Below are 22,923 nucleotides of genomic sequence, written 5' to 3'. Positions count from 1 at the left end.
CGAGGGCTGGCTGGTGTGCGGTGACTGCTTCTAAACCCTTCAGGTTCTGGAATGGTGCTGTTGGCAGGGAGAGGTGAGAGCCTAAAGAAACTGAACAAGAGGGTTTTTAGCCTTTAAGAAAAAATCTACTTTGTCCTCTTTAAATCTTAATTAGGGTTGTCTCTTATTTAGCTACTTTATTGAATTGTTGGGCCCTACCTACTGAATTAGTGTTCTCTTTGCCACCCTATACTCTCCTTCCCCATGGGTCACAGTCCCTCTTGCGAATGGTACCACCTGGCAGACTGCACATTATAGGTGCTCAGCACAGATTGCATAGATGAGGGAGTTTACAAGAATGATACGACCCACTTAGAGACCAAGCAGTAGCCAAAGCCAAACTGATGGCTAACCTCATGACTAGTGGGAATTCTTGAAAAGGTGTGATTACAGCAGCTTGTGATGGGACAGTGTTCCTCCCTCAGGTCAGATTCGCAGACCATAGAGGATGCAAGAGTTGACCTTGGCTGTAGAATAGCTTCTCAGCCCAATCTGTGTCTCCCAGCTTTGCTGGACCTTTTTACCTCCTTGTGCTTATCCTTTCAATCTGGGAAAGTAAAGACAGCCCTTTAGATTCTCTTCAGCCATCCCTCTGCCTCTAGGCAGGAGTTACTTGAACCACTCCTGTCTGTATCCCTAGAGGAGAACATGCCTCTGCTGCGAGGACAGTGTTACCTGACCCCTTTCTCCATGCTTCCTGACCTCTCAAGGAGCAGAATCCCTGGGGGAGTAACCCAGAAAGACATTCTGGTTTTTAAAAATACAGAACAAAATTGCTTCAGGCCTCTATTTTTGAAGCAAACTTGTTTGTTATAGTCATTTTCTCTGCAGTGACAGTCTAGATTTTCAACAACCATCAAATACCCATGTGGGTTCCATATCCTGTTGTTGGGTTTAAAGTGTTCTTTGCTCAAATTCTGTTTTGTTTAGGTCTTCTCCCTCTGGCAACAGCAGGATAACTCAGGGCTCTCTTTAAAAGTGATCCAGGAAGATGGATTATCTGTGGAACAAAAGAGATTGTAAGTGGCTGCTTCAATATTTGTGCTTGCTTCCCTAGGCTTTGTGGGCGTGCTTTCTCTGCAGGATGCCTCGCATTATGTAACACAGGGGTCTTGGCTTCTGAAAGGGTCAACACAGACATTTCAATGCTGCCAACTTGCAGGTAGCCGGTGCCCTTGGGAGAATAGAAAGCAAGAGAGGGCCACGTGCAGTGCCTCACACTTGTTATCCTAACACTTTGGGAGGCTGAGGCAGGAGGATGAATTGAGCACAAGAGTTCAAGACCAGCCTGCCTGGGCAACATAGTGAGACCCCATCCCTACAAAAACTTAAAAATTAGCTGGGTATAGTGGAACATGCCTGTAGTTTCAGCTACTCAGGAGGCCAGGGTGGAAGGGTTACTTGAGACCAGGAGTTAAAAGTTGCAGTGAGCCATGACCGTGCCACTGCACTTCAGCCTGAGTGATGGATCAAGACGCTTTCTCAAAAAAAAAAAAACAAAAAAGGTCCCCACTGCCAGGAGCCAGTGTAGCTATGAGGGGCCGCCTCTCATAGCCCTGACCCAGGCCAGGCATGGTGTTGGGCGCTGAGCCAGTCTCACCTGTCTCAGGGAGCCCAGGGTCTTACTCTGTCACCCAGGGTAGAGTGCAGTGGTGCGGTCCTGGCTCACTGCAGCCTCGACCTCCCAGGCTCGGGTGATCCTCCCACTTAGCAGTTGGGACTACAGAGGTTGCAGAACTTGAGGCTAATTTACCTTGTACATGTAAAGTGCATTTTCCTGATCCAAACAAGCTTCACTGTTTTCAGCTAACAGTAACTCCAGATGAGGGTTACTACCAGGGTGGAAAATTTCAGTTTGAAGTTCCGGATGCATACAACATGATGCCTCCCAAAATGAAATGCCTGACCAAGATCTGGCACCTCAACATCACAGAGATAGGGGAAATATGTCTGAGTTTACTGAGAGAACATTCAATTGACGGCACAGCTGGGCTCCCATGAGAACATTAAAGGATGTCGTTTGGGGATTAAACTCTTTGTTTACTGATCTTTTGAATTTTGATGATCCACTGAATATTGAAGCTGCAGAACATCATTTGCAGGACAAGGAGGACTTCCAGAATAAAGTGGACAACTACATCAAGCATTATGCCAGATGATAAAAGGGGGTGATTGCAGGCCCATGGACTGTGTTACAGTTTGTCTCTAATGTGAAATAGCAAGAGGTAGCCCCGCATCCCATCCTCATGCTCCCTCTCAGTCCCCTGGATTGCCCCAGTCCTGTGACCATGTTGCCCTGAAGAAGACCATCTTCATGATTGCTCATTGTATATGGAGAATTCAACATAATACATCAAAGGCTTCTTTAAAAAAAAAAAAAAAGAAAGAAAAAGGTCGGGCACAGTGGTTCAAGCCTGTAATCCCAGGACTTTGGGAGGCCGAGGTGGTGGATCACCTGAGGTCGGGAGTTCAAGACCAGCCTGGCCAACAAGGTGATACCTCATCTCTTTTAAAAATACAAAAACTAGCCGGTCGTGGTGATATGCGCCTATAATCTCAGCTGCTCGGGAGGCTGAGGCTGGAGAATCTCTGGAACCTGGGCGGCAGAGGTTGCAGTGAGCCAAGATTGTACCACTGCATTCCAGCCTGAGTGACAGAGCGAGACTCTGTCTCAAAAGAAAAAAAAGAAGAGAAGTGAAACCACCAAGAATCAGAAACTCATGGTATTATCAAGGGATTTCAGGCCAACCTTTCTATGTGGAAGTACCCATCATCATGCACTAACACCTCATTTTGTTTAAGTCTGAAATGGGTGTTTTGGAAGAGTTGACTCTGTCACTGGACTCTGGCTTGAAAACATCAGAACCAGTTTTGTAAAGTGTATGTGCTAAAGGAAGATGGACTTCTAATCTGTGAGCTTTTGTTATTCCAGACACTCCAGTGCACAGAAGCTCTTCAGTGCCCTGAGCCAGCCTGCTGGGGAGAAACGGAGTTCCCTAAAGTTACTCTCAGCCAGACTCCCAGAGCTGGACTGGTAAGCTCTGATTCTGTTTATAGATGTTTAATATTCTGGCTTTTGAAATGTCAGAAACCTCAATGTTGGTCCTTTTAGCTCCTTTTTCTTGTAATTTCTTAGAGATCACTGTAAAGTTTCGCAGAAACACACTGTACACAATTTTATTCTCTAGAGAGAATCTCTCCAAGGTTTATTTTTCAACAATTAAGTAAAAACTTTTTCATGTGAGTAGGCACCTTCAGGAAAGGCTAGGATGGTAACATAATAGCATTGTCTTTGTGTTTTTAGGTTTCTCCAGCATTTCGCCATCAGCAGCATTAGCCAGGAGCCTGTGATGAGGACCCATCTTCCTGTCCTGCTGCAGCAAGCTGAAATCAACCCTACTCACAGAGTAGAAAATGACAAGGTAGAGGAGCTCACTAGATATGTTGGGAATTCACAGGAAGATAGTCTTGAGAGCCTGCCCCTGGATCTTTTGTGTCAGTTAACAACAAGAACTCAGATGGAGTCCCTGTTACAGGACTCTCCACTTCCTTGGATCCTGAAATGTAATGATACACATGCAACCTGCTGTGTACAATGTCTGTGTCAGGTGTCTACATTTACCCTGGCCAAGCCTCATGACAGTGACAAAACCCTGGCATCTTGCCGTGCCCTCCCCTGGCCTCTCAAGAACATTTAAACTCCTACTCAGTGCTTTCATGCTATCAGCTCTTCCTGACTGTGACAGGAACTTACCTGGCAGTGGTTGACACATTGTGCTTAATACAGGGAAGGGCACCCATGTTATTCAGGCCTTGCTGAAATCAGCAGAGTAAAGTGATACTTTATAAACACTATCTTCCCCAGAGTGGAGGTTTTTTTGTTTGTTTGTTTGTTTTGGTTTTTTGTTGTTGTTGTTGCCCAGGGTGGAGTGCACTGGCGTGATCTTGGCTTACTGCAGCCTCCGCCTCCTGGGCTCAAGTGATTCTCCCGCCTCAGACTCCTGAGTAGCTGGGATTACAGGCATGCATCACCGCGCCTGGCTAATTTTTGTATTTTTGGTAGAGACAGGGTTTCACCATGTTGACCAGGCTGGTCTCAAACTCCTGACCTCAGGTGATCTGCCCACCCCAGCCTCCCAAGTGCTGGGATTACAGGTGTGAGCCACTGCGCCCGGCCCCCAGAGTGGATTTTAATCTACTCCTGCCTCACACTTTCCTCCTCTTGACCCCCTCCCACCGTTCCTTCAGAACCATAAGTCTCTTTTTTTTTTTGAGACAGAATCTCACTCTCACTCTGTTGGCCAGGCAGGAGTGCAGTGGCGTGATCTTGGCTCACTGCACCCTCCACCTCCTGGGTTCAAGGGATTCTCCTGCCTCAGCATCCTGAGTAGCCAGGATTACAGGCACGTGCCCCCACGCCCGGCTAACTTTTTGTATTTTTAGTAGAGACGGGGTTTCACCATGTTAGCCAGGATGGTCTTTTTTTCTTTTCTTTTTTTTTTTTTTTTTTTTTTTTTTTTTGAGTCTTGCTCTGTCACCTAGGCTGGAGTGCAATGGCGCGATCTGCAACCTCTGCCACCTGGGTTTAAGCAATTCTCCTGCATCGGCTTCTCAAGTAGCTGGAACTCCAGGTACCTGCCACCACGCCCTGTTAATTTTTTGTATTTTTAATGGAGATGGGGTTTCACCATGTTGGCCAGGATGGTCTCAAACTCCTGACCTCAAGTGACCCACCTGCCTCGGCCTCCCAAAGTGCTGGGATTACAGGCATGAGCCACCATGCCCAGCCTTTTTTTTTTTTTTTTGAAATGGAGTCTCGCTCTGTTGCCCAGGCTGGAGTCCAGTGGCCCGATCTCGGCTCACTGCAACCTCTGCCTCCCAGGTTCAAGTGATTCTCCAGCCTCAGCCTCCCCAGTAGCTGGGATTACAGGCATGTGCCACCAAGCCCAGCTAATTTTTGTATTTTTAGTAGAGTCAGAGTTTTACCATGTTGCCAGGCTGGTCTGGATCTCCTTACTTCAAGTGATCTGCCCGCCTCGGCCTCCCAAAGCGCTGGGTTTACAGACATGAACCACCGCGCACAGCCCAGAACCATAAGTCTTAATAGGCTCAAAGAGGGCATTTATTTCCATGCGAGTCTAGAAGATACTCAGCTGCAAAAGGAAATAAAAGCACTAAGCAATGAGAAACGTCATTTTTTCCCGAAGGCAAGAGTGTAAAGCATCTGAAAATACCTACTTGTTATGTTTTATTCAAAGGTGCAATATTTATTTATATTTTATTCAAAGGTGCTTGGCCGGGCGGGATGGCTCATGCCTGTAATCCCAGCACTTTGGGAGGTTGAGGCAGGTGGATCATCTAAGGTCAAGAGTTCAAGACCAGCCTGACCAACAAGGTGAAACCCCGTCTCTACTAAAACTACAAAAATTAGCCAGGCGTGGTGGCAGGTGCCTGTAGTCCCAGCTCCTTGGGAGGCCAAGACAGGAGAGTTGCATGAACCCAGGAAGCAGAGGTTGTAGTAAGCTGAGATCGCACGACTGCACTCCAGCCTGGGCAATGGAGCGAGACTCCATCTGAAAAAAAAAAAAATGGTGCTTTTGGACTGGCCTTAAAGTAAAAACATGTCTGGCTTTATGTACATGTGCTGTGATTTGAGGGGCTGAGACCTGGGCACTGAGGAATAGGAACGAAGACAGGGAAAGCTGGATGGGAGGAGGATAAACATGGAGTACTGCCTGAGGGGTAGAAAGGGGTACGGTGTAGAGGCCCTGGTCAGAGGGAACAAGAGACAGCTTCTGGGTCCTACAAAAGAAGAGGGATTCACGGCCGTCTTCTCTGTGCTGATGTGGGTAGCTCAAGTGATGAGTACTTCCAGGGTTAGCTTTAGCATATTTGTGACTGGGCCTGTCCCAGTGAGTCTTGTGTATTGTGAAATAAAACTTACAGGCTGGGGGTGGTGGCTCACGCCCGTAATCCCAGGACTTTGGGAGGCCAAGGCGGGTGGATCACAAGGTCAAGAGATCGAGACCATCCTGGCCAACATGGTGAAACCCCGTCTGTACTAAAAATACAAAAAATTAGCTGGGCATGGTAGTCGGCACCTGTAGTTCCAGCTACTCAGGAGGTTGAGGCAGGAGAATCACTTGAACCCGGGAGGCGGAGGTTGCAGTGAGCCAAAATTGCACACTGCACTCCAGCCTGACAGCAGAGGGAGACTCCCATCTCAAAAAAAAGAAAAAAAATTTACAGAGGCACTTGCCATGCCAAATCATTTACATAGACCTCCCTCGGTGATTACATGGTTCCTGTCCTCACCTGCCTGATGCCTCCTTTTTCAGTGAATTTCTTAAGTTGCTTTGGAATATCTACCTGAAAGGGGACCTGTTTTCCCGTGGGTGTATAATAAAGTTAGGACAGTTCAGCCTGGCCACTCTTCTCCTCTTCTAGAATCACAAGTGCTTCACACACACAGTGAGTTAAGACTTAGCCCTGGTCGGCCAGATGCGGCGGCTCACGCCTGTAAGTCCAGCACTTTGGAAGGCGAAGGTCAGTGGATCACCCGAGGTCAGGAGTTCGAGACCAGTCTGGCCAACATGGTGAAACCCCGTCTCTACTAAAAATACAAAAATGAGCCAGGTGTGGTGGCACATGCCTGTATTCCCAGCTACTTGGGAGGCTGAGGCAGAAGAATCTCTTGAACCCAGGAGGTGGAGGTTGTAGTAAGCTGAGATCACACCACGGCACTTCAGCCTGGGCAACAGAGTGAGACTGCATCTCAAAAAAAAAAAAAAAAAAAAAAAAACTTAGCCCTGCTTAGCCCTGACCATGTGACTTAGAGGGCACAGGCAACCAGACAGAAGCATCCCCAGCACCACTCTCCTGTCCTCTGCCCTAGCTTACCACACCAGTGTAGCCTGGGGCATTTTTGTCCCAGACCTCCTTTCTGCCCAGTGTTTTCCTAAGAAATGTTACTACTGGGAAAAAAGTCATAATATGCCTGAATGTCTGCTTTACAGAAGAGATGTGGTCTCAAGCAGGTAGGTCCTTTAATGCATTATATTTTAATCTATTCACAATCTGCTCTAATTAGTGTTACTACTCTAGCAAAAATTAGACTAGTAACACTACATTTTATATGGTATTTGCTACGTGCCAAGCACTGTTCTAAACACTTTGCTTATGTTAACCCAGTTAATCCTCACACCCACTTTATAATGTAGGTTCTGTCATTGGCCAAAGGTCACAGAGTTAGTGAGAGGTCACACTGAGGTTCAGACCCACAATGCGTGGCACCAGAAGTCAGTTCTCTTAACCTCTTCTTACACAATGCAATGCAGTTGAATTGCAAACCCATGACTTTTTCTTCATGTAGGTAATTATCAGCATCGTAACCGGCCTCCCAGGCTGTCACGCTAGTGAGCTCTGTGCTTTTCTGGTCACTCTGCATAAAGAATATGGCAGGTTAGTATGGCTGCTGCCTTTGCTGTGGGGAACGGGATTCTAATTTGGGCCTGCCTAGGCATTGGAAAACCTTAGACATGTACTGGCCTTGGTGGGACTGGTATCAGCACGGTAGTCAGCCATTCATTTAATATGCTCTACTGAGCACTTCCTGTATGCCAGGCACTGGTCTGAGTATGAGAGAATACATCGATGAACAAACAGACATGAAAATCTCTGCCCTTAATGGAGCTTACATTCTAGTGTGGGAAGACAGACAGATAAGGAAAAGTATATTAACTTGTGAAAAGTTCTATGAAGAAAATAAAGCAGGGAAGGGGCCGGGTTCTGTGGCTCACACCTGTAATCCCAGCACTTTGGGAGGCAAAAGTGGGTGGATCATCTGAGCCCAGGAATTTGAGACCAGCCTTGGCAACATGGTGAAACCTACAAAAATTAGCCGAATGTGGTGGCACGCACCTATAGTCCCAGCTACTCAGGAGGCTAAGGTGGGAGAATCACTTGAACCCAGGAGGGCGAGGCTGCAGTGAGATAAGATTGTGCCACTGCATCCCAGCCTGGGCAACAGAGTGAGACTCTGATTAAAAAACAAAACAACAGAAAATAGAGCAGAGAAGGTTACAGGAAGTGCAGGGCTGGAAGTGGGGTTCCAGTTTTCTGTTTTGTTTTTGGAGATAGGGTCTCTCTCTGACACCCAGACTTGGGTACAGTGGCACAATCATAGTTCGCTGTAGCCTCAAACTCCTGGGTTCAAATTATCCTCCCACCTAACCCTCCCAAGTAGGCAGGACTACAGGTGTGCACCATCACACCCAACTAATTTTTTAAAAATTTTTTAGAGATGGGATTTTGCTGGGTTGTCCAGGCTGGTCTCAAACTCCTGAGCTCAAGTGATCCTCCCACCTCATTCTATAAAGTAGCTGAGATTACAGGCACATGCTACTGTGTGCGTTAGATTCCAGTTTGAAATTGGGTGGTCTGGGAAAGCTTCACTAAGGAGGTGACATTTGAGCAAAGACTTTAAGGAATAAAACATGTGGCTACTGGGGAGAGCATTGTAGCAGCAGGTCAAGCAAATGCAGAGGCCTGGGAGTGATCAGCAGGGAAATTCAGGGTCATAAAAACTTAGGAGCTGGTGGATGTGATGATCCTTCCATGAGCACAAGGAGACTGCCTGAGTTCAGATGCAGCTGGAACAGGTTGGCCCAGGTGAAATCAGGAAAATCATTCATCCTTCACTTCCACCTGGCTGTCAGATTACTAAACGACTAGATATTAAACACCTGGTTCAATCTCTAGTCAGCCTACCCCAAAGTAAGGCATCCTGCAGGAGGCCATAAAGAAATTTAGAAGCCTGAAATTGCATAGAGTCAGCAGTTTAGGATGGGATATTATGGGGAATGGGGAGGCAAATTATAGAGCAATGCTCAGGAAATATGGGACCTCATTTATTAAGTACTAAATGTCTAACCAGTTCCTCGTGTCTAGTGTTTTTGTTCTATAAACATTCTGAATTATTCACCCTGCCCATTTCTTTTTTTTTTTTTTTTTTTTTTTTTTTTTTTTTTTTTTTTTTTGAGATGGAGTTTCACTCTTGTTGCCCAGGCTGGAGTGCAGTGGTGTGATCTTGGCTCACTGCAGCACCCGCCTCCTGGGTTCAAGCGATTCTCCTGCCTCAGCCTCCCAAGTAGCTGGGATTACAAGCATGCGCCACTACACCCTGCCCATTTTGTATTTTTAGTAGAGAGAGGGTTTCTCCAAGACCAGTTGATCAGGCTGGTCTTGAACTCCCGACTTCAGGTGATCCGCCCGCCTCGGCCTCCCAAAGTGCTGGGATTACAGGCATGAGCCACCATGCCCGGCCAGCCCTGCCCATTTCTTATTCTTAGCAAGAGACTAACTGAAGCCATCTTTTGCATGGTCCTTCAGAAAGTGACTGCCTGGTCAGAAGGAATCCTTCTTACCTCTGATGTCTGTTGGTCAAGTACTTACCTGACCATTTTCCCTGTGGCAAGGGGTTTCCTATCAAAACCCCAGTGACAGTGGTTTCAGGATACTGGGCTTCCAACCCATCCAGTGCCCTCTGCCTTTTTTCTGTGAGGCCAGGATGGCTTTCTCCTGAATGGATTCACTGGGCAGAATGGCTTTAGGAGTCATGGTCACATTTTAATCCATGGCTGAACATATGGGGCCAGGTCATCAGGTGGCCCCCATTCTGAGGTTACATTTTCCCTTTCCAGATGGATGGTGTATCGCCAAATCATGGACAGTTCCGAATGTTTTCATGCTGCACACTTCCAGAGATACCTTTCCAGTGCCCTGGAGGCCCAGCAGAACCGCTCTGCCCGCCAGTCAGCCTACATCCGCAAGAAGACCAGACTGCTGGTGATGTTACAAGGGTGAGCATTGGAAGTCTCCTGGGAACGGTCAAATCAGGGTGATGACCTTGCCATTACTCTCATTTTATGTGTAACAAACCTGAAGCACAGAACAGACTCCACATGCGTGAACAGTGTCTGCACTACAGGGAAGCCTTAAGTGAGCAATGACCCTATGGCCTATAGGCTAATATAGCTTGCACACAAGTTTTAAGTTTGGATTTAACATCATCGTATCCCTACAAGGTGGGGATTTAGGGAACCTGGCAAGATTCACTGGTAATTCTTGGAACAGTGGTGGTCCCTAAGTCTTCCTTCATCATCTAAATAAGGGAGCTTCTTCTATTTCAGTTCTCCCTCTTGTGGAATTGCAGAGATGACCCTCATACTCTGCAGGCTCCAGCCTCACCATGACATGGATGGCTGGCCCAGGAGAGTTTACTGGGACTTTCAGTGAGGTGTGGGAATATTCATGTTGAGTAAGAAGCTCCCCTTTCATGGCTGTGTGCAGAACTGTAATTATAGGCTGACTAGCTCATGAAGTCTCTGTAAGCATGATTATTGTGAGTTGCAACATGGGAGGGCAGGTTTGACAGAGCTTGTACCACTGCTCCAGGGGACCCTTGCTAAAAGGAGGTTCTCTTGACCTGTTCTAAGGCCTTTCTGTTCTAAGGAGGAGCCCCTCACAGACCCATTACCACCCCAGGCCCACAGGGGAATGCACAGTCAGGAAAACAGGAGCTGTGCTTTTCACTAGTGTCGTTATGGTTGGTAATAAAGAAGCTTTTGGCAGTTCCTGCAAAGTGCTTTTGTGCTGTGTTAGTGTTGCAATTGGCTAGTTGTTTCCAGTAAAGAATGGGTCCCAATCCAAAGCCCCTTTTCGTGTCCTGGCTGTGATAATGGAAATTGGAGGAAAGCTAGGAGGGTGGTACTGAGGAAGGAGGCAGGTGGGACAGTGTACCCCAGCAGGCCATCTTTCCCTTTCGAGCGTCATTCTCACACCTTGCCTCCAGCTTCCCTTCTATCAGCCCTTTTGTCCTGCTTGTGGGCTGAGGTCCTAGAAACCAGAGGAAGAGTCTGGGGTTGAAACCACTTGTTTTCTTTTGGTTTTCCATTGTTTCTACTCGTCAAAGGAATGGGTTGGCCCATCTACTTCACCTCCTGTTCCCACCAGTTGAGAGTCACTGAGGGTGTGGAGCTGGAGGTGAATTCAGCAGCTTGACAATGTGTAGTTGAGGTGATTTCCATCTTCTATCTCTTCAGAGAGCATCACTGACTTCTTGTCTCTGACTTTACAAGTCTGCAAAAGTGTCAGCTTTCCTGGCTGCTTCTAAACTACAGTGTTAGTGTGACCAGCCCACTCTTAAACTGCAAACCCAGCCTTTGCCCCATCACAGCCCCAGGATATGGGGACCTCTAGTCAATTTCCTAGAGGACTCCAGTCAGAATACCAGCTAAATGCTGTGGCTCTTCACTAAGACACTTTTCTTACCAGCTGGGCCCGTGTAGCACCCTCCTTTATAGCATGTCCATCGTCTTGGGACTGGGCCTTCATGCCCATTATTTAGGTTGTTGGTGATGGGAGATCCTAGATGCTTCTCATATTAAGAATTGTATTCCTTGAATATGGCTTTATTTGCTTTCTTTTTTTTTTCCTTTTTTTTTTTTTTTTTGAAATGGAGTCTTGCTCTGTCGCCTAGGCTGGAGTGCAGTGGCTCAATCTCAGCTCACTGCAACCTCCACCTCCCAAGTTCAAGCAATACTCCCACCTCCAAGCAATACTCCCACCTCAGCCTCCCAAGTAGCTGGGATTACAGGCACACGCCACCACACCTGGCTAATTTTTGTATTTTTTAGTAGAGATCAGATTTCACTATGTTGGCCAGGCTGTTCTCGAACTCCTGACCTCAGGTGATCCACCCGCCTCAGCCTCCCAAAGTACTGGGATTACAGGCATGAGCCACCGCTCCTGGCCTTTTTTTTTTTTTTGAGTTGGAGTCTCGCTGTATTGTCCAGGCTGGAGTGCAATGGCACAATCTTGGCTCACTGCAACCCCCGCCTCCCGGGTTCAAGCAGTTCTCGTGCCTCAGCCTCCCAAGTAGCTGGGATTACAGGCACTCACCACCACACCTGGCTAATTTTTGTATTTTTAGTAGAGATGGGGTTTCACCATCTTGGTTAGGCTGGTCTTCAACTCCTGACCTCACGTGTTCCACCTGCCTTGGCCTCCCAGAGTGCTGGGATTATAGGTGTGAGCCACCATGCCCAGTTTCTGGCCTTTGTTTTTAGAGATGGGTCTCCCTATGTTGCCCAGGCTGGTCTTGAACTCTTGAACTCAAGCAATCTTTGCACCTCAGCCTCCCAAAGTGTTGAAATTACGGGCGTGAGCCACTATGCCCGGCCTGGCTTTATTTTCATTTATAGCATTATTTGGGGAAACTTGTAATATGGGACAGAGATTTCTTTAGCCCTTAGAGTGGCCTGATGCCACTCAATTTAGTGAAGTGGTGGGGCGATAGACTTAAACTTTTCAAGTGGAACTGTTGTTGTTTTAAAAATTGAATTTATGTATTTTAAAATGACAAAAGTTTTAGAAATGGAGGACAGATTAGTGATTGACAGGGGTCAGAATGGGAGTGGAGAGCAGGAGGGAGGTGGGCGTGTTTATAAAAGGGCAACACAAGGGATCCTTGTGTGTTGGAACTGTTTAGTATCCTGACTATGGTGATGGATATAAGAACCTACACAGGTAGTAAAATTGAATAGAACTTAATACACACACACATACACACACACAAATATAAGTAAAACTGGAAAAGTCTGAATTTTAAAAAATTAATTTTAGAGAATTTGAGGGGCTGTATTTATTTATACCCTGGAATATTATAAAATCATTCTTTAAAATTATCTACATTAAAAACAAAATTTGAAATTAATTAATGTAAAAACTTGTGCCCATTCAGATTGTAGGCTTAAATTGCAAACATAAGACTGAGCCCAAAGGAGACTTGAATAGATTATCTGTTGTTTCAGAGAAAAGAAAGTTAAGGTCCTGCTGGGTTTTTGTTTTGTTTTTATTTTTAATAAAGAAAATACTGACAGGAAGCAAACATGAAGAGACAGTTTTTTGCCCTCATCATACAGTTGGGTCAGTTTAGCCCAGGTGGTCTATTACAAGCTCTAGCCCAGGCGCCATGGCTCACACCTGTATCCCAACACTTTGGGAGGACAAGGTGGGTGAATCACTTGAGCTCAGGAGTTTGAGAGCAGCCTGAGCAACATGATGAAACCCTGTCTCTACCAAAAATACAAAAAATTAGGTGGGTGTGGTAGTGCACACCTGTGGTCCCAGCTACTCAGGAGGCTGAGGCAGGAGGATTGCTTGAGCCTGGGAGGCAGAGTTTGCCGTGAGCTATGACCCTGCCACTGCACTCCAGCCTGGGCGACAGAGCAAGACTGTGTCTCAAAAAAAAAAAAAAAAAGGCTCTAGTAACTTGAGTGTGGTGCTTCCTTCTGGGTGAGGGGTGCTCTTTCTGTCTGGAGCCCTCACCCAGGATGATTATGGGGCTGGGGAGGAAGGGAGGTTCTAGCAGGGATTCGCCTAATGGATAGAGTAAATGGCCCAGGGCCTCCTCTCTTGGGGCAGTGCCCAGATGCAGAGGCCTCATCAAGGAGACAGGAGCCTGTTTTTTACTGTAACCTTTTTCCGTTAAAGTCAATGAAAATTAATTGCCGGGCGCGGTGGCTCAAGCCTGTAATCCCAGCACTTTGGGAGGCCGAGACGGGCAGATCACGAGGTCAGGAGATCGAGACCATCCTGGCTAACACGGTGAAACCCCGTCTCTACTAAAAAATACAAAAAACTAGCCGGGCGAGGTGGCGGGTGCCTGTAGTCCCAGCTACTCAGCTACTCGGGAGGCTGAGGCAGGAGAATGGCGTGAACCCGGGAGGCGGAGCTTGCAGTGAGCCGAGATCTGGCCACTGCACTCCAGCCTGGGTGACAGAGCAAGACTCCATCTCAAAAAATAAAAAATAAAAATAAAGTAAATGAAAATTAATGAAATGCTCTGAAAACCTAGAAATTCCACAGCCACCCTCTCTAAGGGAAATCCTGTTACATTAAAATGACTCCTCAAGCATGACTTGTGAATCCTTTTCAGTTGTCCTTTGCTCCCCTAAGAAATGAGTCTGTACTGCTTACACTGAAGTCTCCTGTAGGCTGTTTTATGTTTGCAATTTAAGCCTACAGTCTGAGTGAGCACATGTTTCACATTAACCATAAGAGTTAAATCCATTAACTCCATTAAACACCACCAGAAAGGGATGCGGGACAGCATGCACACGCCAGCCCTGCTTACCAGGCGTGCTTCTGTATGGGCCTAGCAGTGCATGTTGTGGATTCGACTCTCCTGGCATCCAGGCCCAGCCAGGCACTCAGTGGAAAGAGCCCCATGTGGTCATATACACATGCCCAGGTAGGGGGAGAAGCCCTGAAGAAGAGAAGGCTGTGAGCAGAGGGCTGTCAGGCCCCCCTGGTGGAACTCTAGAACCTAGTACACCCCATTCTCTACTGAAGCCCTGCCAGCTGATCAGGACTCAGGAGAACCTGGGGTGGAGTGGGGTGGGGTGGAGTATTGTAGTCTGAAGATAAAGCCAAGGGCCTTTTTACAGATGAGTTGTTCGTAGGAACTCAAGAACAACTCAAGCAGGCTGTACCTATCCACACCACCACCACTGGCTTCCAAAGGGCTCAAACTAAACCAGGCCCATCTGATCAGACGGGCTGCCCATTAGGTTTGACTTTCTTCCATAGGAACAAACCTTTTGGTGATAGGCTGGATCAATCGGGAAAGAGTTCTCCTCTACTAGGTGAAGAGGCTAGGTCCCCCTCTTGAAGTGGCCAGGGGCCTGCTCAGGGTTGAACATCTAGTTTATTCACCTACCCTCCTTTAGGCAGCAGAGATTACAGTACCACCTGACATTCTTATTATAGAGATAGTAAAGAAATAAATGAGAAAATAAGGTATAAATAACTGCTGATTGGGGCTTTGAAGAAACTTGGAAGAGGATGCGGGGAATGCCAAGAAGGGAGGGTTGCTGGATCACACCGGGTGTATGAAGTCAGAGGATGCTTCTCCATAAGATGCCTCCTAAGCAGAGACCTGAAGGGACAGAGAACCACTTATGCAGATACCTGAGGAAAAGAACATTCCAGGCAGGGGGCAAAGAATGCAGAGGTAGAAGTATGCCTGGCATGTTCAGAAAAGAGCCAGGAAACCAAAGTAGCTGGATTAGGGAAAGGGAAGTGATAGTAGATGAAATTCTTCCCTGCTCCGTAGGGGGTCAGATCATAGAGGGCTGCCTGGCATATTGTAAGGGCTTTGGCTTTCACACAGAGTGAGATGGAAGCCACCAGAGGGTTTTGAGCAGAGAAATGACATGATCTGACTCTGAGTTTAGCATATCCCTCTGGCATCTGTGTTGAAAACAGATCAGAGAGAGGCAAGGACAGAAGCAGCGACAGCTGGGAGGCTGATGGGGTGATCTAAGCAAGAGATTATAACAGTTTGGACCCAGTGGGAGTGTGGGGGTGTAAGCAGTGATCTCTTCTAGTTATATTTTGAAGACAGGAAAAAATGGAGTCAAAGGAGACCAAAAAAAAAAAAATTATTTGAGCTTAGCATCTGAAAGAGTAGAGTCCATCTGCTGAAAAGGACAACGAGTTTGGAGTTTGGAGAGAGTTCCAGGCAGGAGATACCAATGTGAGCTGTATTTGACACGGATGAGTCTGCTGACCTGGATGGGTCCAGATGCACTCTCTTGCCTGTGTGTTCTGAGACGTGGGAAGGAGAGAAAGGAGCTACTAAAGAAAATAGGCAAGTGGCAGGAGCTCCTAACTTGATTAGAAAACAGGCCTAAGGACACTAGGTCCCACCTTCAGAGCTCCAGGGTCACCTGCCGGCTTCCTTTTACCTCCAGAGCAGGGTGGTTCTTCCACTCACTCTTGCACAGTTATGAGGACTAATGGAACTTGGGAATGTAGAAACACTGTAGATTCCAGGGGCTGCATGTCATGAAGTGGAGTGACACCAAGGGACTGGATTGCAGGCTCTTCCTTTTGGTTTTCTTTCCATCGTTGTTCAGTCAGCCATTCGGGATTCCCCTCTTCCTCCACTTTGCAATGCCAGTCAGTAAACTAATCATTCCTTTTTTTACCTTCTCCAGCTACACAGATGTTATTGATGTTGTCCAGGCCCTGCAGACCCACCCAGACTCAAATGTCAAGGCCTCCTTCACCATTGGTGCCATCACAGCATGTGTGGAGCCCATGAGTTGCTACATGGAGCACAGGTAGATACAGGATATGGTGTGTAAGTGTACTGAAAGTGATTTGTTTCCACCCACCAGAAGGAGACAGATCTTTTGGAATGCATTAGTCACCTTGTATGTAGTAAATGCTGTTCTTTTATTAGTGCTAGGTCCTCAATAGACCCCTTTGGACTTGTAGCCAAAGAAGAGAGAGGAATTATGGAAGACAAACTTAGCTTTTGTGAGAGAGAACTATTTCTGTTTAATAGTTAGTACATAGTAAGGACTTATGAAATATCTGCTAAATAAATGGCTGCTCCAACATGTATGTTCTAAATATTGTTGAAAAATAACTTAAGGCCAGGTGCAGTGGCTCATACCTATAATCCCAGCACTTTGGGAGGCCAAGGCAGGCACATCACTTGAGGACGGGAGTTCGAGACCAGCCTGGCCAACCTGGCAAAATCCCATTTCTACTAAAAATACAAAAATTAATCAGGAGTGGTGGCGCACACCTGTAATCCCAGCTACTCAGGAGGCTGAGGCACAAAAATCGCTTGAACCCAGGAGGTGGAGGTTGCAGTGAGCCGCGATCATGCCACTGCACCCCAGCCTGGGTGACAGAGCAAGCAAGACTCTGTCTCAAAAAAAAAAAAATGTTTTTTATAAGGCATAAAAGGACTGAAGTTGAGTATATAATCTATTTAAATATAGAAATAAGGCTAAAATTGGGTGAACATGATTATGGAATATAAAAATTTAACAAAATCAGGCAGGGCACAGTGGCTCATGCCTGTAATCTCAGCACACTTGGAAGATGGAAGGTTGGAGGATGCTTGAGCCCGGGAGTTCAAGAGCAGCCTGGGTAACATAGCAAGACCCCGTCTCTACCAAAAAAATAAATTAACCAGGTGTGGTAGTGAGCACCTGTAGTCCCAGCTACTTGGGAGGCTGAGGCTGGAGGATTGCATGATGAGGCTGCAGTAAGCTGTGTTCATGCTACTGCACTCCAACCTGGGCAACAAAGTGAGATGCTATCTCAAAAAAGGGAGTTGACTGCTTTCGCCAACTGAACAGTTGCTCCATTGTTTAAAAAAAAAAATTTTTTTTTTTTGAGATGGAATTTCACTCTTGTTGCCCAGGCTGGAGTGCAATGGTGGCATGATCTCAGCTCACTGTAACCTCCGCCTCCCAGGTTCAAGTGATTCTCTTGCCTCAGCCTCCCAAGTAGCTGGGATTACAGACATGCACCACCATGCCTGGCTTATTTTTTTGTATTTTTAGTAGAGACGCGGTTTCTCCATGTTGGTCAGGCTGGTCTCGAACTCCCAGCCTCAGATGATCTGCCCACCTCAGCCTCCAAAAGTGTTGGGATTACAGGCTGTTTAAATTTTTTTAAGTAAAACTTTAAAAATTAAAATAAGTAATGGAATGCTTACTGTGCAGCAGCCTTCTGTGGACCGTGAGCACAGTGAAGTCAGTGAGTTCTGTTCTTGGGAGACTCTGGTGTGGCTGTATCTTCCCTTGTTCCAGCCCCTTTGACCCGCTTATAGCATATGGATTTTCCTCCTTGGAATTCTTCAGAAACTATGAGGGAGTCAGGTAAGGGAACAGGATCCACAGCCCAACCTGGTATTCACCCAGCTCATCTACCAAATTTGGTTTGAAATGGTGTATGACTGACTGTTGTCAGAAATCAAATAAAAGGATGAAGATTTGCTGCCACCAAGGAAATTCCAGGAGAGAAACTCCCCCAGCGTTGTGAACATCATTAATACCTGCCAGCTAGACCAGCAGCCATTCAGAAGAGTGACTTTAGCCAGCATCCCAATTGTCAGGGAAGAAAACACAGGACCTCTGTGGTGCCAAATAGACCTGGGTCCCTGCCTTAGCCCTGCTGCCTCCCAGCTGCCTGTGAGACACTGGGCAAACTTAGTATGTTGAGCCATCCTAAACCCACGCCTTTCATCTATTAGATACCTGAGGCACAGAGAGGACAGGATGACAGAGCAAGATCACGTTCGTGAACTGCCTGCACAGTGCCTTGCTCACAGGAGGAACTCCATAAAAGGCAGCTATCCCCATTAGTGTTAGCTTTCTTCCGTGAGGCAGGCCTTATGATGTTTTAGGAGTTCTGAAGTCCTGTGAGAACACGAGTTTTTCTCTGGAGCCTACTACAGTGCTACAGTTGTTAAGTAACTCACACTTTGGATCAGTCACCCCCACGTCCTGCTTCACTTGTAATTCAGTTTCCTGCTTTTCATTCACCTTCTGAGTTAAGAAGGAGATTAAAGGGCAATTGAGATTCTAGTGTGTACATAAAGAGAAGCATGGCAAAGTTGGTATTAAAGGCCCCTGGTAGAGTTAGATGAGTGTAATTCTTATTTTCCCTTGAAATATCCACTTTACTCAAAAACATACGTCTTTCAAAAAAGACCAGCTCTTTCTCCATCTCCCATAGACCAAAGAGCTGGTCCTGTCCCCAGTATCCCTCTTCAACATTCCACTTAGAATTGGCCATGTAGGGACTTCTGTGGGGCTCCTGGCATGGGGAGCTTTGACGGAAAGCTGTGAAGTCCCCTGACTATCCTTAATGCTCAGTGCTGCTGCCACTTGCCTCATCATGTGAGTCAGTTTGCTTGTCAGTGGTACTATTTGTGTGGGAAATAATCAGTGACAACTCTGAGATGAATGGTTTTTAAATATTTCCCCCTTCTTCCTCCTAGATTTCTCTTTCCTAAATGTCTTGACCAGTGTTCACAAGGTAAGTAATATGCTTTATTTCCAGCTTGCATGCCTTACAAGTTCAGTAGAATTCAGCAATAGACTTTTCTTCATGCTCTTACCTACCATTCTGAAATCTAAAGCAAACAAAATTGGTCAGAAAAAACTTTGATATCTTTACTTTTACCATATTTGGTTTTTTTTTTTGTTTTTTGTTTTTTTTTGAGACAGAGTCTCGCTCTGTCTCCCAGGCTGGAGTGCAGTGGCTGGATCTCAGCTCACTGCAAGCTCCGCCTCCCGGGTTTATGCCATTCTCCTGGCTCAGCCTCCTGAGTAGCTGGGACTACAGGTGCCCGCCACCTCGCCCGGCTAATTTTTTGTATTTTTAGTAGAGACGAGGTTTCACCATGTTCGCCAGGATGGTCTCGATCTCCTGACCTCGTGATCCACCCGTCTCAGCCTCCCAAAGTGCTGGGATTACAGGCTTGAGCCACCGTGCCCGGCTACTTTTACCATATTTGATAGGCACATTTCTTCTAAGAGCTTGTCTGTTTTTACTCTGTCGCCCAGGTTGGAGTGCAATGGCGTGGTCTCGGCTCACTGCAACCTCTGCCTCCCAGGTTCAAGTGATTCTCCTGCCTCAGTCTCCCAAGTAGCTGGGATTACAGGCATACACCACCACACCCGGCTAATTTTTGTATTTTTAGTAGAGACAGGGTTTCACCATGTTGGCCAGGCTGGTCTCGAACTCCTGACCTCACAATCCACCCGCCTCGACCTCCCAAAGTGCTGGGATTACAGGCATGAGCCACCACGCCTGGCCTGAACTTGTCTCTTATGGCAACAAATTGCCACAGTAATACCTTTCCTTGAGCTGGGCTTAAGTCCACCCTGGCATTCCAGCTAATATTAGTGGGCTGAGTAGGTATTCCTAGCCTCTGGATCAGCAAGATCTTGATTCACTTCTGCCCCAAGAGTGCCGAGTTTGGCCCAGCAGGACCTGTCTTTCTTAATACCCCCCACCCCCATGCACCCTGGAATTTTCCGCATTTCCTTGATAACATTGAGAAAAATTCACCCATCCTGCAGGTTGCATTCAACCTTGCAATGCCCTGCTACCTGGCAACCCTGGAATCAGCACTTTCTAGTCATATTATCTGTGATGTTTGGAGGTCCAGAATAAATTCTGAATTCCCTGCAGTGGTGATGAAATGCTCATTGTTATTAGGAGACATGCCTGGGGTCTGGGCTTCCTGAGCTAGTCCAGCAAGCAGAGATCAGATGGAAGAAAACAACTCAGTGTCCCCAGCACAGTTTCGCCCTGCTGATCATACTGCTAGTCCACAGGGAGCGGAGACAACAGAGCATACCAAAGTTGTTGTCTTGGGAAACAGCTGAGCTCATGCTGCCCAGGGCAGGAGGCTGGTCCCTGAAGGGAGGAATGTGTATATTGGGCTGCTGTACCAGGTAGTCTCAGGTCCAGCTTTTAGAGGCCCCTGTTACTTTCTAGGCACTGCACCTCAGAAACAGGATGAAATGGAGGTTGGCTAGGTCCATCCACAGTATCCACCCCAGGTAGATTAAGGAGAGTTTGTGGAGGTTGGGTCAATAGGATCTGGTGACAGACTAGATGTGGAGCATGCATTGCAAAAAGAGGTATCTAGGATGACTCCGAGGTTTCTAGCTTAGGAGATTAGGAAGGTTGGTGGTACCTGTCTTTGAGATAGAAAGCACAGGAGAAAACATAGGTCCAGGAGATAACCAAGGAGGGCTGTCTCATCCTAAGATACATATTGGAAGTCATGGTCAAAGTTAATGGCATAGACTGTAGTCAGCCAGTATCCAGGTATAGAGCTGAAAAGATCAGAAGGCTAGAGATGGGGTGAGGGCGGAGGTTCCAGGACACCGGAAGAGCATTGCCTGAGACATTGAGGAAGGAGAAAAAGAGATCTACAATGTCTAATGCTGCAGAGACTTTGAGGGAAGGACAGAGAAAAGCCCACTGACTCTGCAAGTGAGAAGGACCCTGATGACCTGAGTAGGATGATCTCAGTGGAGAGGTGAGGGCTGAAGCCAGCTTCAAGTAGACCAGTGGCCAAGTGAGATATTGGAAGCCAGCAGGTGTGGATGATATTCCAGAGTGCTTGGGGCTATAAAAAGGAAGATGGCAGGCTGGGCATGGTGGCTCACACCTGTAATCCTAGCACTTTTGGAGGCCGAGGCGGGCGGATCACGAGGTCAGGAGATCGAGACCATCCTGGCCAACATGGTGAAACCCCGTCTCTACTAAAAATACAAAAATTAGCCAGGTGTGGTGGTGCATGTCCGTAATCCCAGCTACTCAGGAGGCTGAGGCAGGAGAATGGCGTGAATCCGGGAGGCGGAGCTTGCAGTGAGCTGAGACTGGGCCACTGCACTCCAGCCTGGGCAACGGAGTGAGACTCTGTCTCAAAAAAAAAAAAAGGAAGATGGCTAGAGGAGAATACTTCCAAGAATTGTCATTTCTGAATGATCGGCTTCTCCTTATTTGCTGACTGAGAAAGCCTGTGGACTGCAAGGAGATACTAGACTTGATAGAGGGGACCCCTGAGAAGGAAGGGGTGGGTCCAGAGATCAGACTGAAAGTGAAGATTGACTCAGAGAAGCAGTGTCCTCCTTGAGAAGAGCTTTAGTTGGAAGCATGTGAAGTTGAGGAAGTGTTTGCCTAGGGGGCAATACTGGCCATCAGGTGTAGCTAGGACTTGCTGATCTGTCCAGCCTCAGGCCCTGCCTTATTCTTGTAAATGCTGGAGCTTTCTTTTCCTTTCAGAGCCCCTTGTCGACCATGTGATGATTGGCACCCTAGTGCACCTCAGTTCCTTGGCATTCTCCCTCAGTGTCCCCCTTCTTTTTTGCATGAAGAACAAGCACAGATGGTGGGGCTTCTCTGGCAGAGAGCCTTGGAGAAGTGTTCTGTCTTCATCATCATTGAATCAGGGACAGCCCTGGGCTTGTCTCACAAGAGGAAAGCCCCTTTTAGTCTGAACCCTTTGAGGCCAAAACAGACTGTGTTCTCTCTGGCACTTGGTAGGCATGTTTCATTTATACTACCTTCCAACTCATTGTGCAAAGACAATGTGTGTTAAACTCTGTGCTTGTGCAGAGCTAGGGGTGTGATCAGAGGAGGGCTGATCACCTTCAGGTCACATATGCTGTTTTCGGAACTCCTCCAAGGGGGCTCATGGAGTGATGGTGCCTTGCTTCTGGGCCCATGGGACCCTGTGGACTGGCCTGACCAGACTTGCTGTGGACATGGGCTATCTGGGGAGGGAGGAGATAAAAGGCAAGTATTTCTTTTCTCTTAGGAGATTTGGTAGCTGGCTTGAAGGTGGGATCTGCCAGCAGTAGACAAACACTTCGTGTCCTAAGGGAGCATATTGCCTCTCTTTGCTCCTGTTCATGAGTCAGGCTACCTGATTCATAAGAGATTATTTTCCAGTTAGAAAAGGACTGTGTTGCAGCCCCAAGACAATGTGTATTACAGAAATCAAAGGACTAAGAAACAACCTCAGTGCTTAAACAGCAAGCAAGACTCATTATAATGCTAGTGTGAAAGCAAAGTGGAGATACTTTACTGTCATGGCCTGCTTTTAAAAGCATCTGTAGATAGAAGAAGTCACCTTTGTTTTCTGCTGGGCTTCTGGAATGCTTTAGCCCAGACTGGGATGGTCAGCCAGACAATAGGGATGTTTCTCTGCTCTTGGGAATAGGATAGACCAGGCTGCCTGCTCGCTCACAGCCCAGACTGGTGAGACCTTGGCCAAATCTGGTTGTCCACTCCTTGATACAGAACAGAAGGAAGCTCTTGGCCCAAACAAGGTGGAACTGCTCACTGTGGCCTCTTCACCCTGTGCTCCAGATAACTGCTGTACCTGCCTCACAGATGGCATTTCCTCTTGGCAGCTGGCAGTTTACATAGTTGGCCTAAGGAATGCTGGGGATAATCCTCTTGCTTGTTTCCCTATAAAGCAAA

The 22,923-nt window shown here is 47.1% G+C and overlaps 1 protein-coding gene and 1 pseudogene across 3 annotated transcripts in view; both read left to right on the top strand.

Moving 5' to 3' along the window:
• Positions 1 to 22,923, top strand: part of DNAAF9 (dynein axonemal assembly factor 9) — a 163,959-nt gene that overhangs the window by 112,016 nt on the left and 29,020 nt on the right. For all 3 annotated transcript variants that reach the window (XM_008019482.3, XM_037990851.2, XM_037990852.2), the window contains exons 23-29: positions 970 to 1,058; positions 2,972 to 3,073; positions 3,344 to 3,461; positions 7,412 to 7,500; positions 9,741 to 9,899; positions 16,104 to 16,229; positions 18,914 to 18,951. In XM_008019482.3, the coding sequence (XP_008017673.3) occupies positions 970 to 1,058; positions 2,972 to 3,073; positions 3,344 to 3,461; positions 7,412 to 7,500; positions 9,741 to 9,899; positions 16,104 to 16,229; positions 18,914 to 18,951 (721 nt within the window). The remainder of the gene's footprint in view (positions 1 to 969; positions 1,059 to 2,971; positions 3,074 to 3,343; positions 3,462 to 7,411; positions 7,501 to 9,740; positions 9,900 to 16,103; positions 16,230 to 18,913; positions 18,952 to 22,923) is intronic.
• LOC103247368 (NEDD8-conjugating enzyme UBE2F-like) lies at positions 1,597 to 2,260 on the top strand (annotated as a pseudogene).

This window comes from Chlorocebus sabaeus, chromosome 2 (genome assembly GCF_047675955.1).
Source record: "Chlorocebus sabaeus isolate Y175 chromosome 2, mChlSab1.0.hap1, whole genome shotgun sequence".
NCBI lineage: Eukaryota > Metazoa > Chordata > Mammalia > Primates > Cercopithecidae > Chlorocebus > Chlorocebus sabaeus.
Note: the sequence above shows the minus strand (reverse complement) of the source record. Positions and strands in the feature narration are given on the sequence as shown.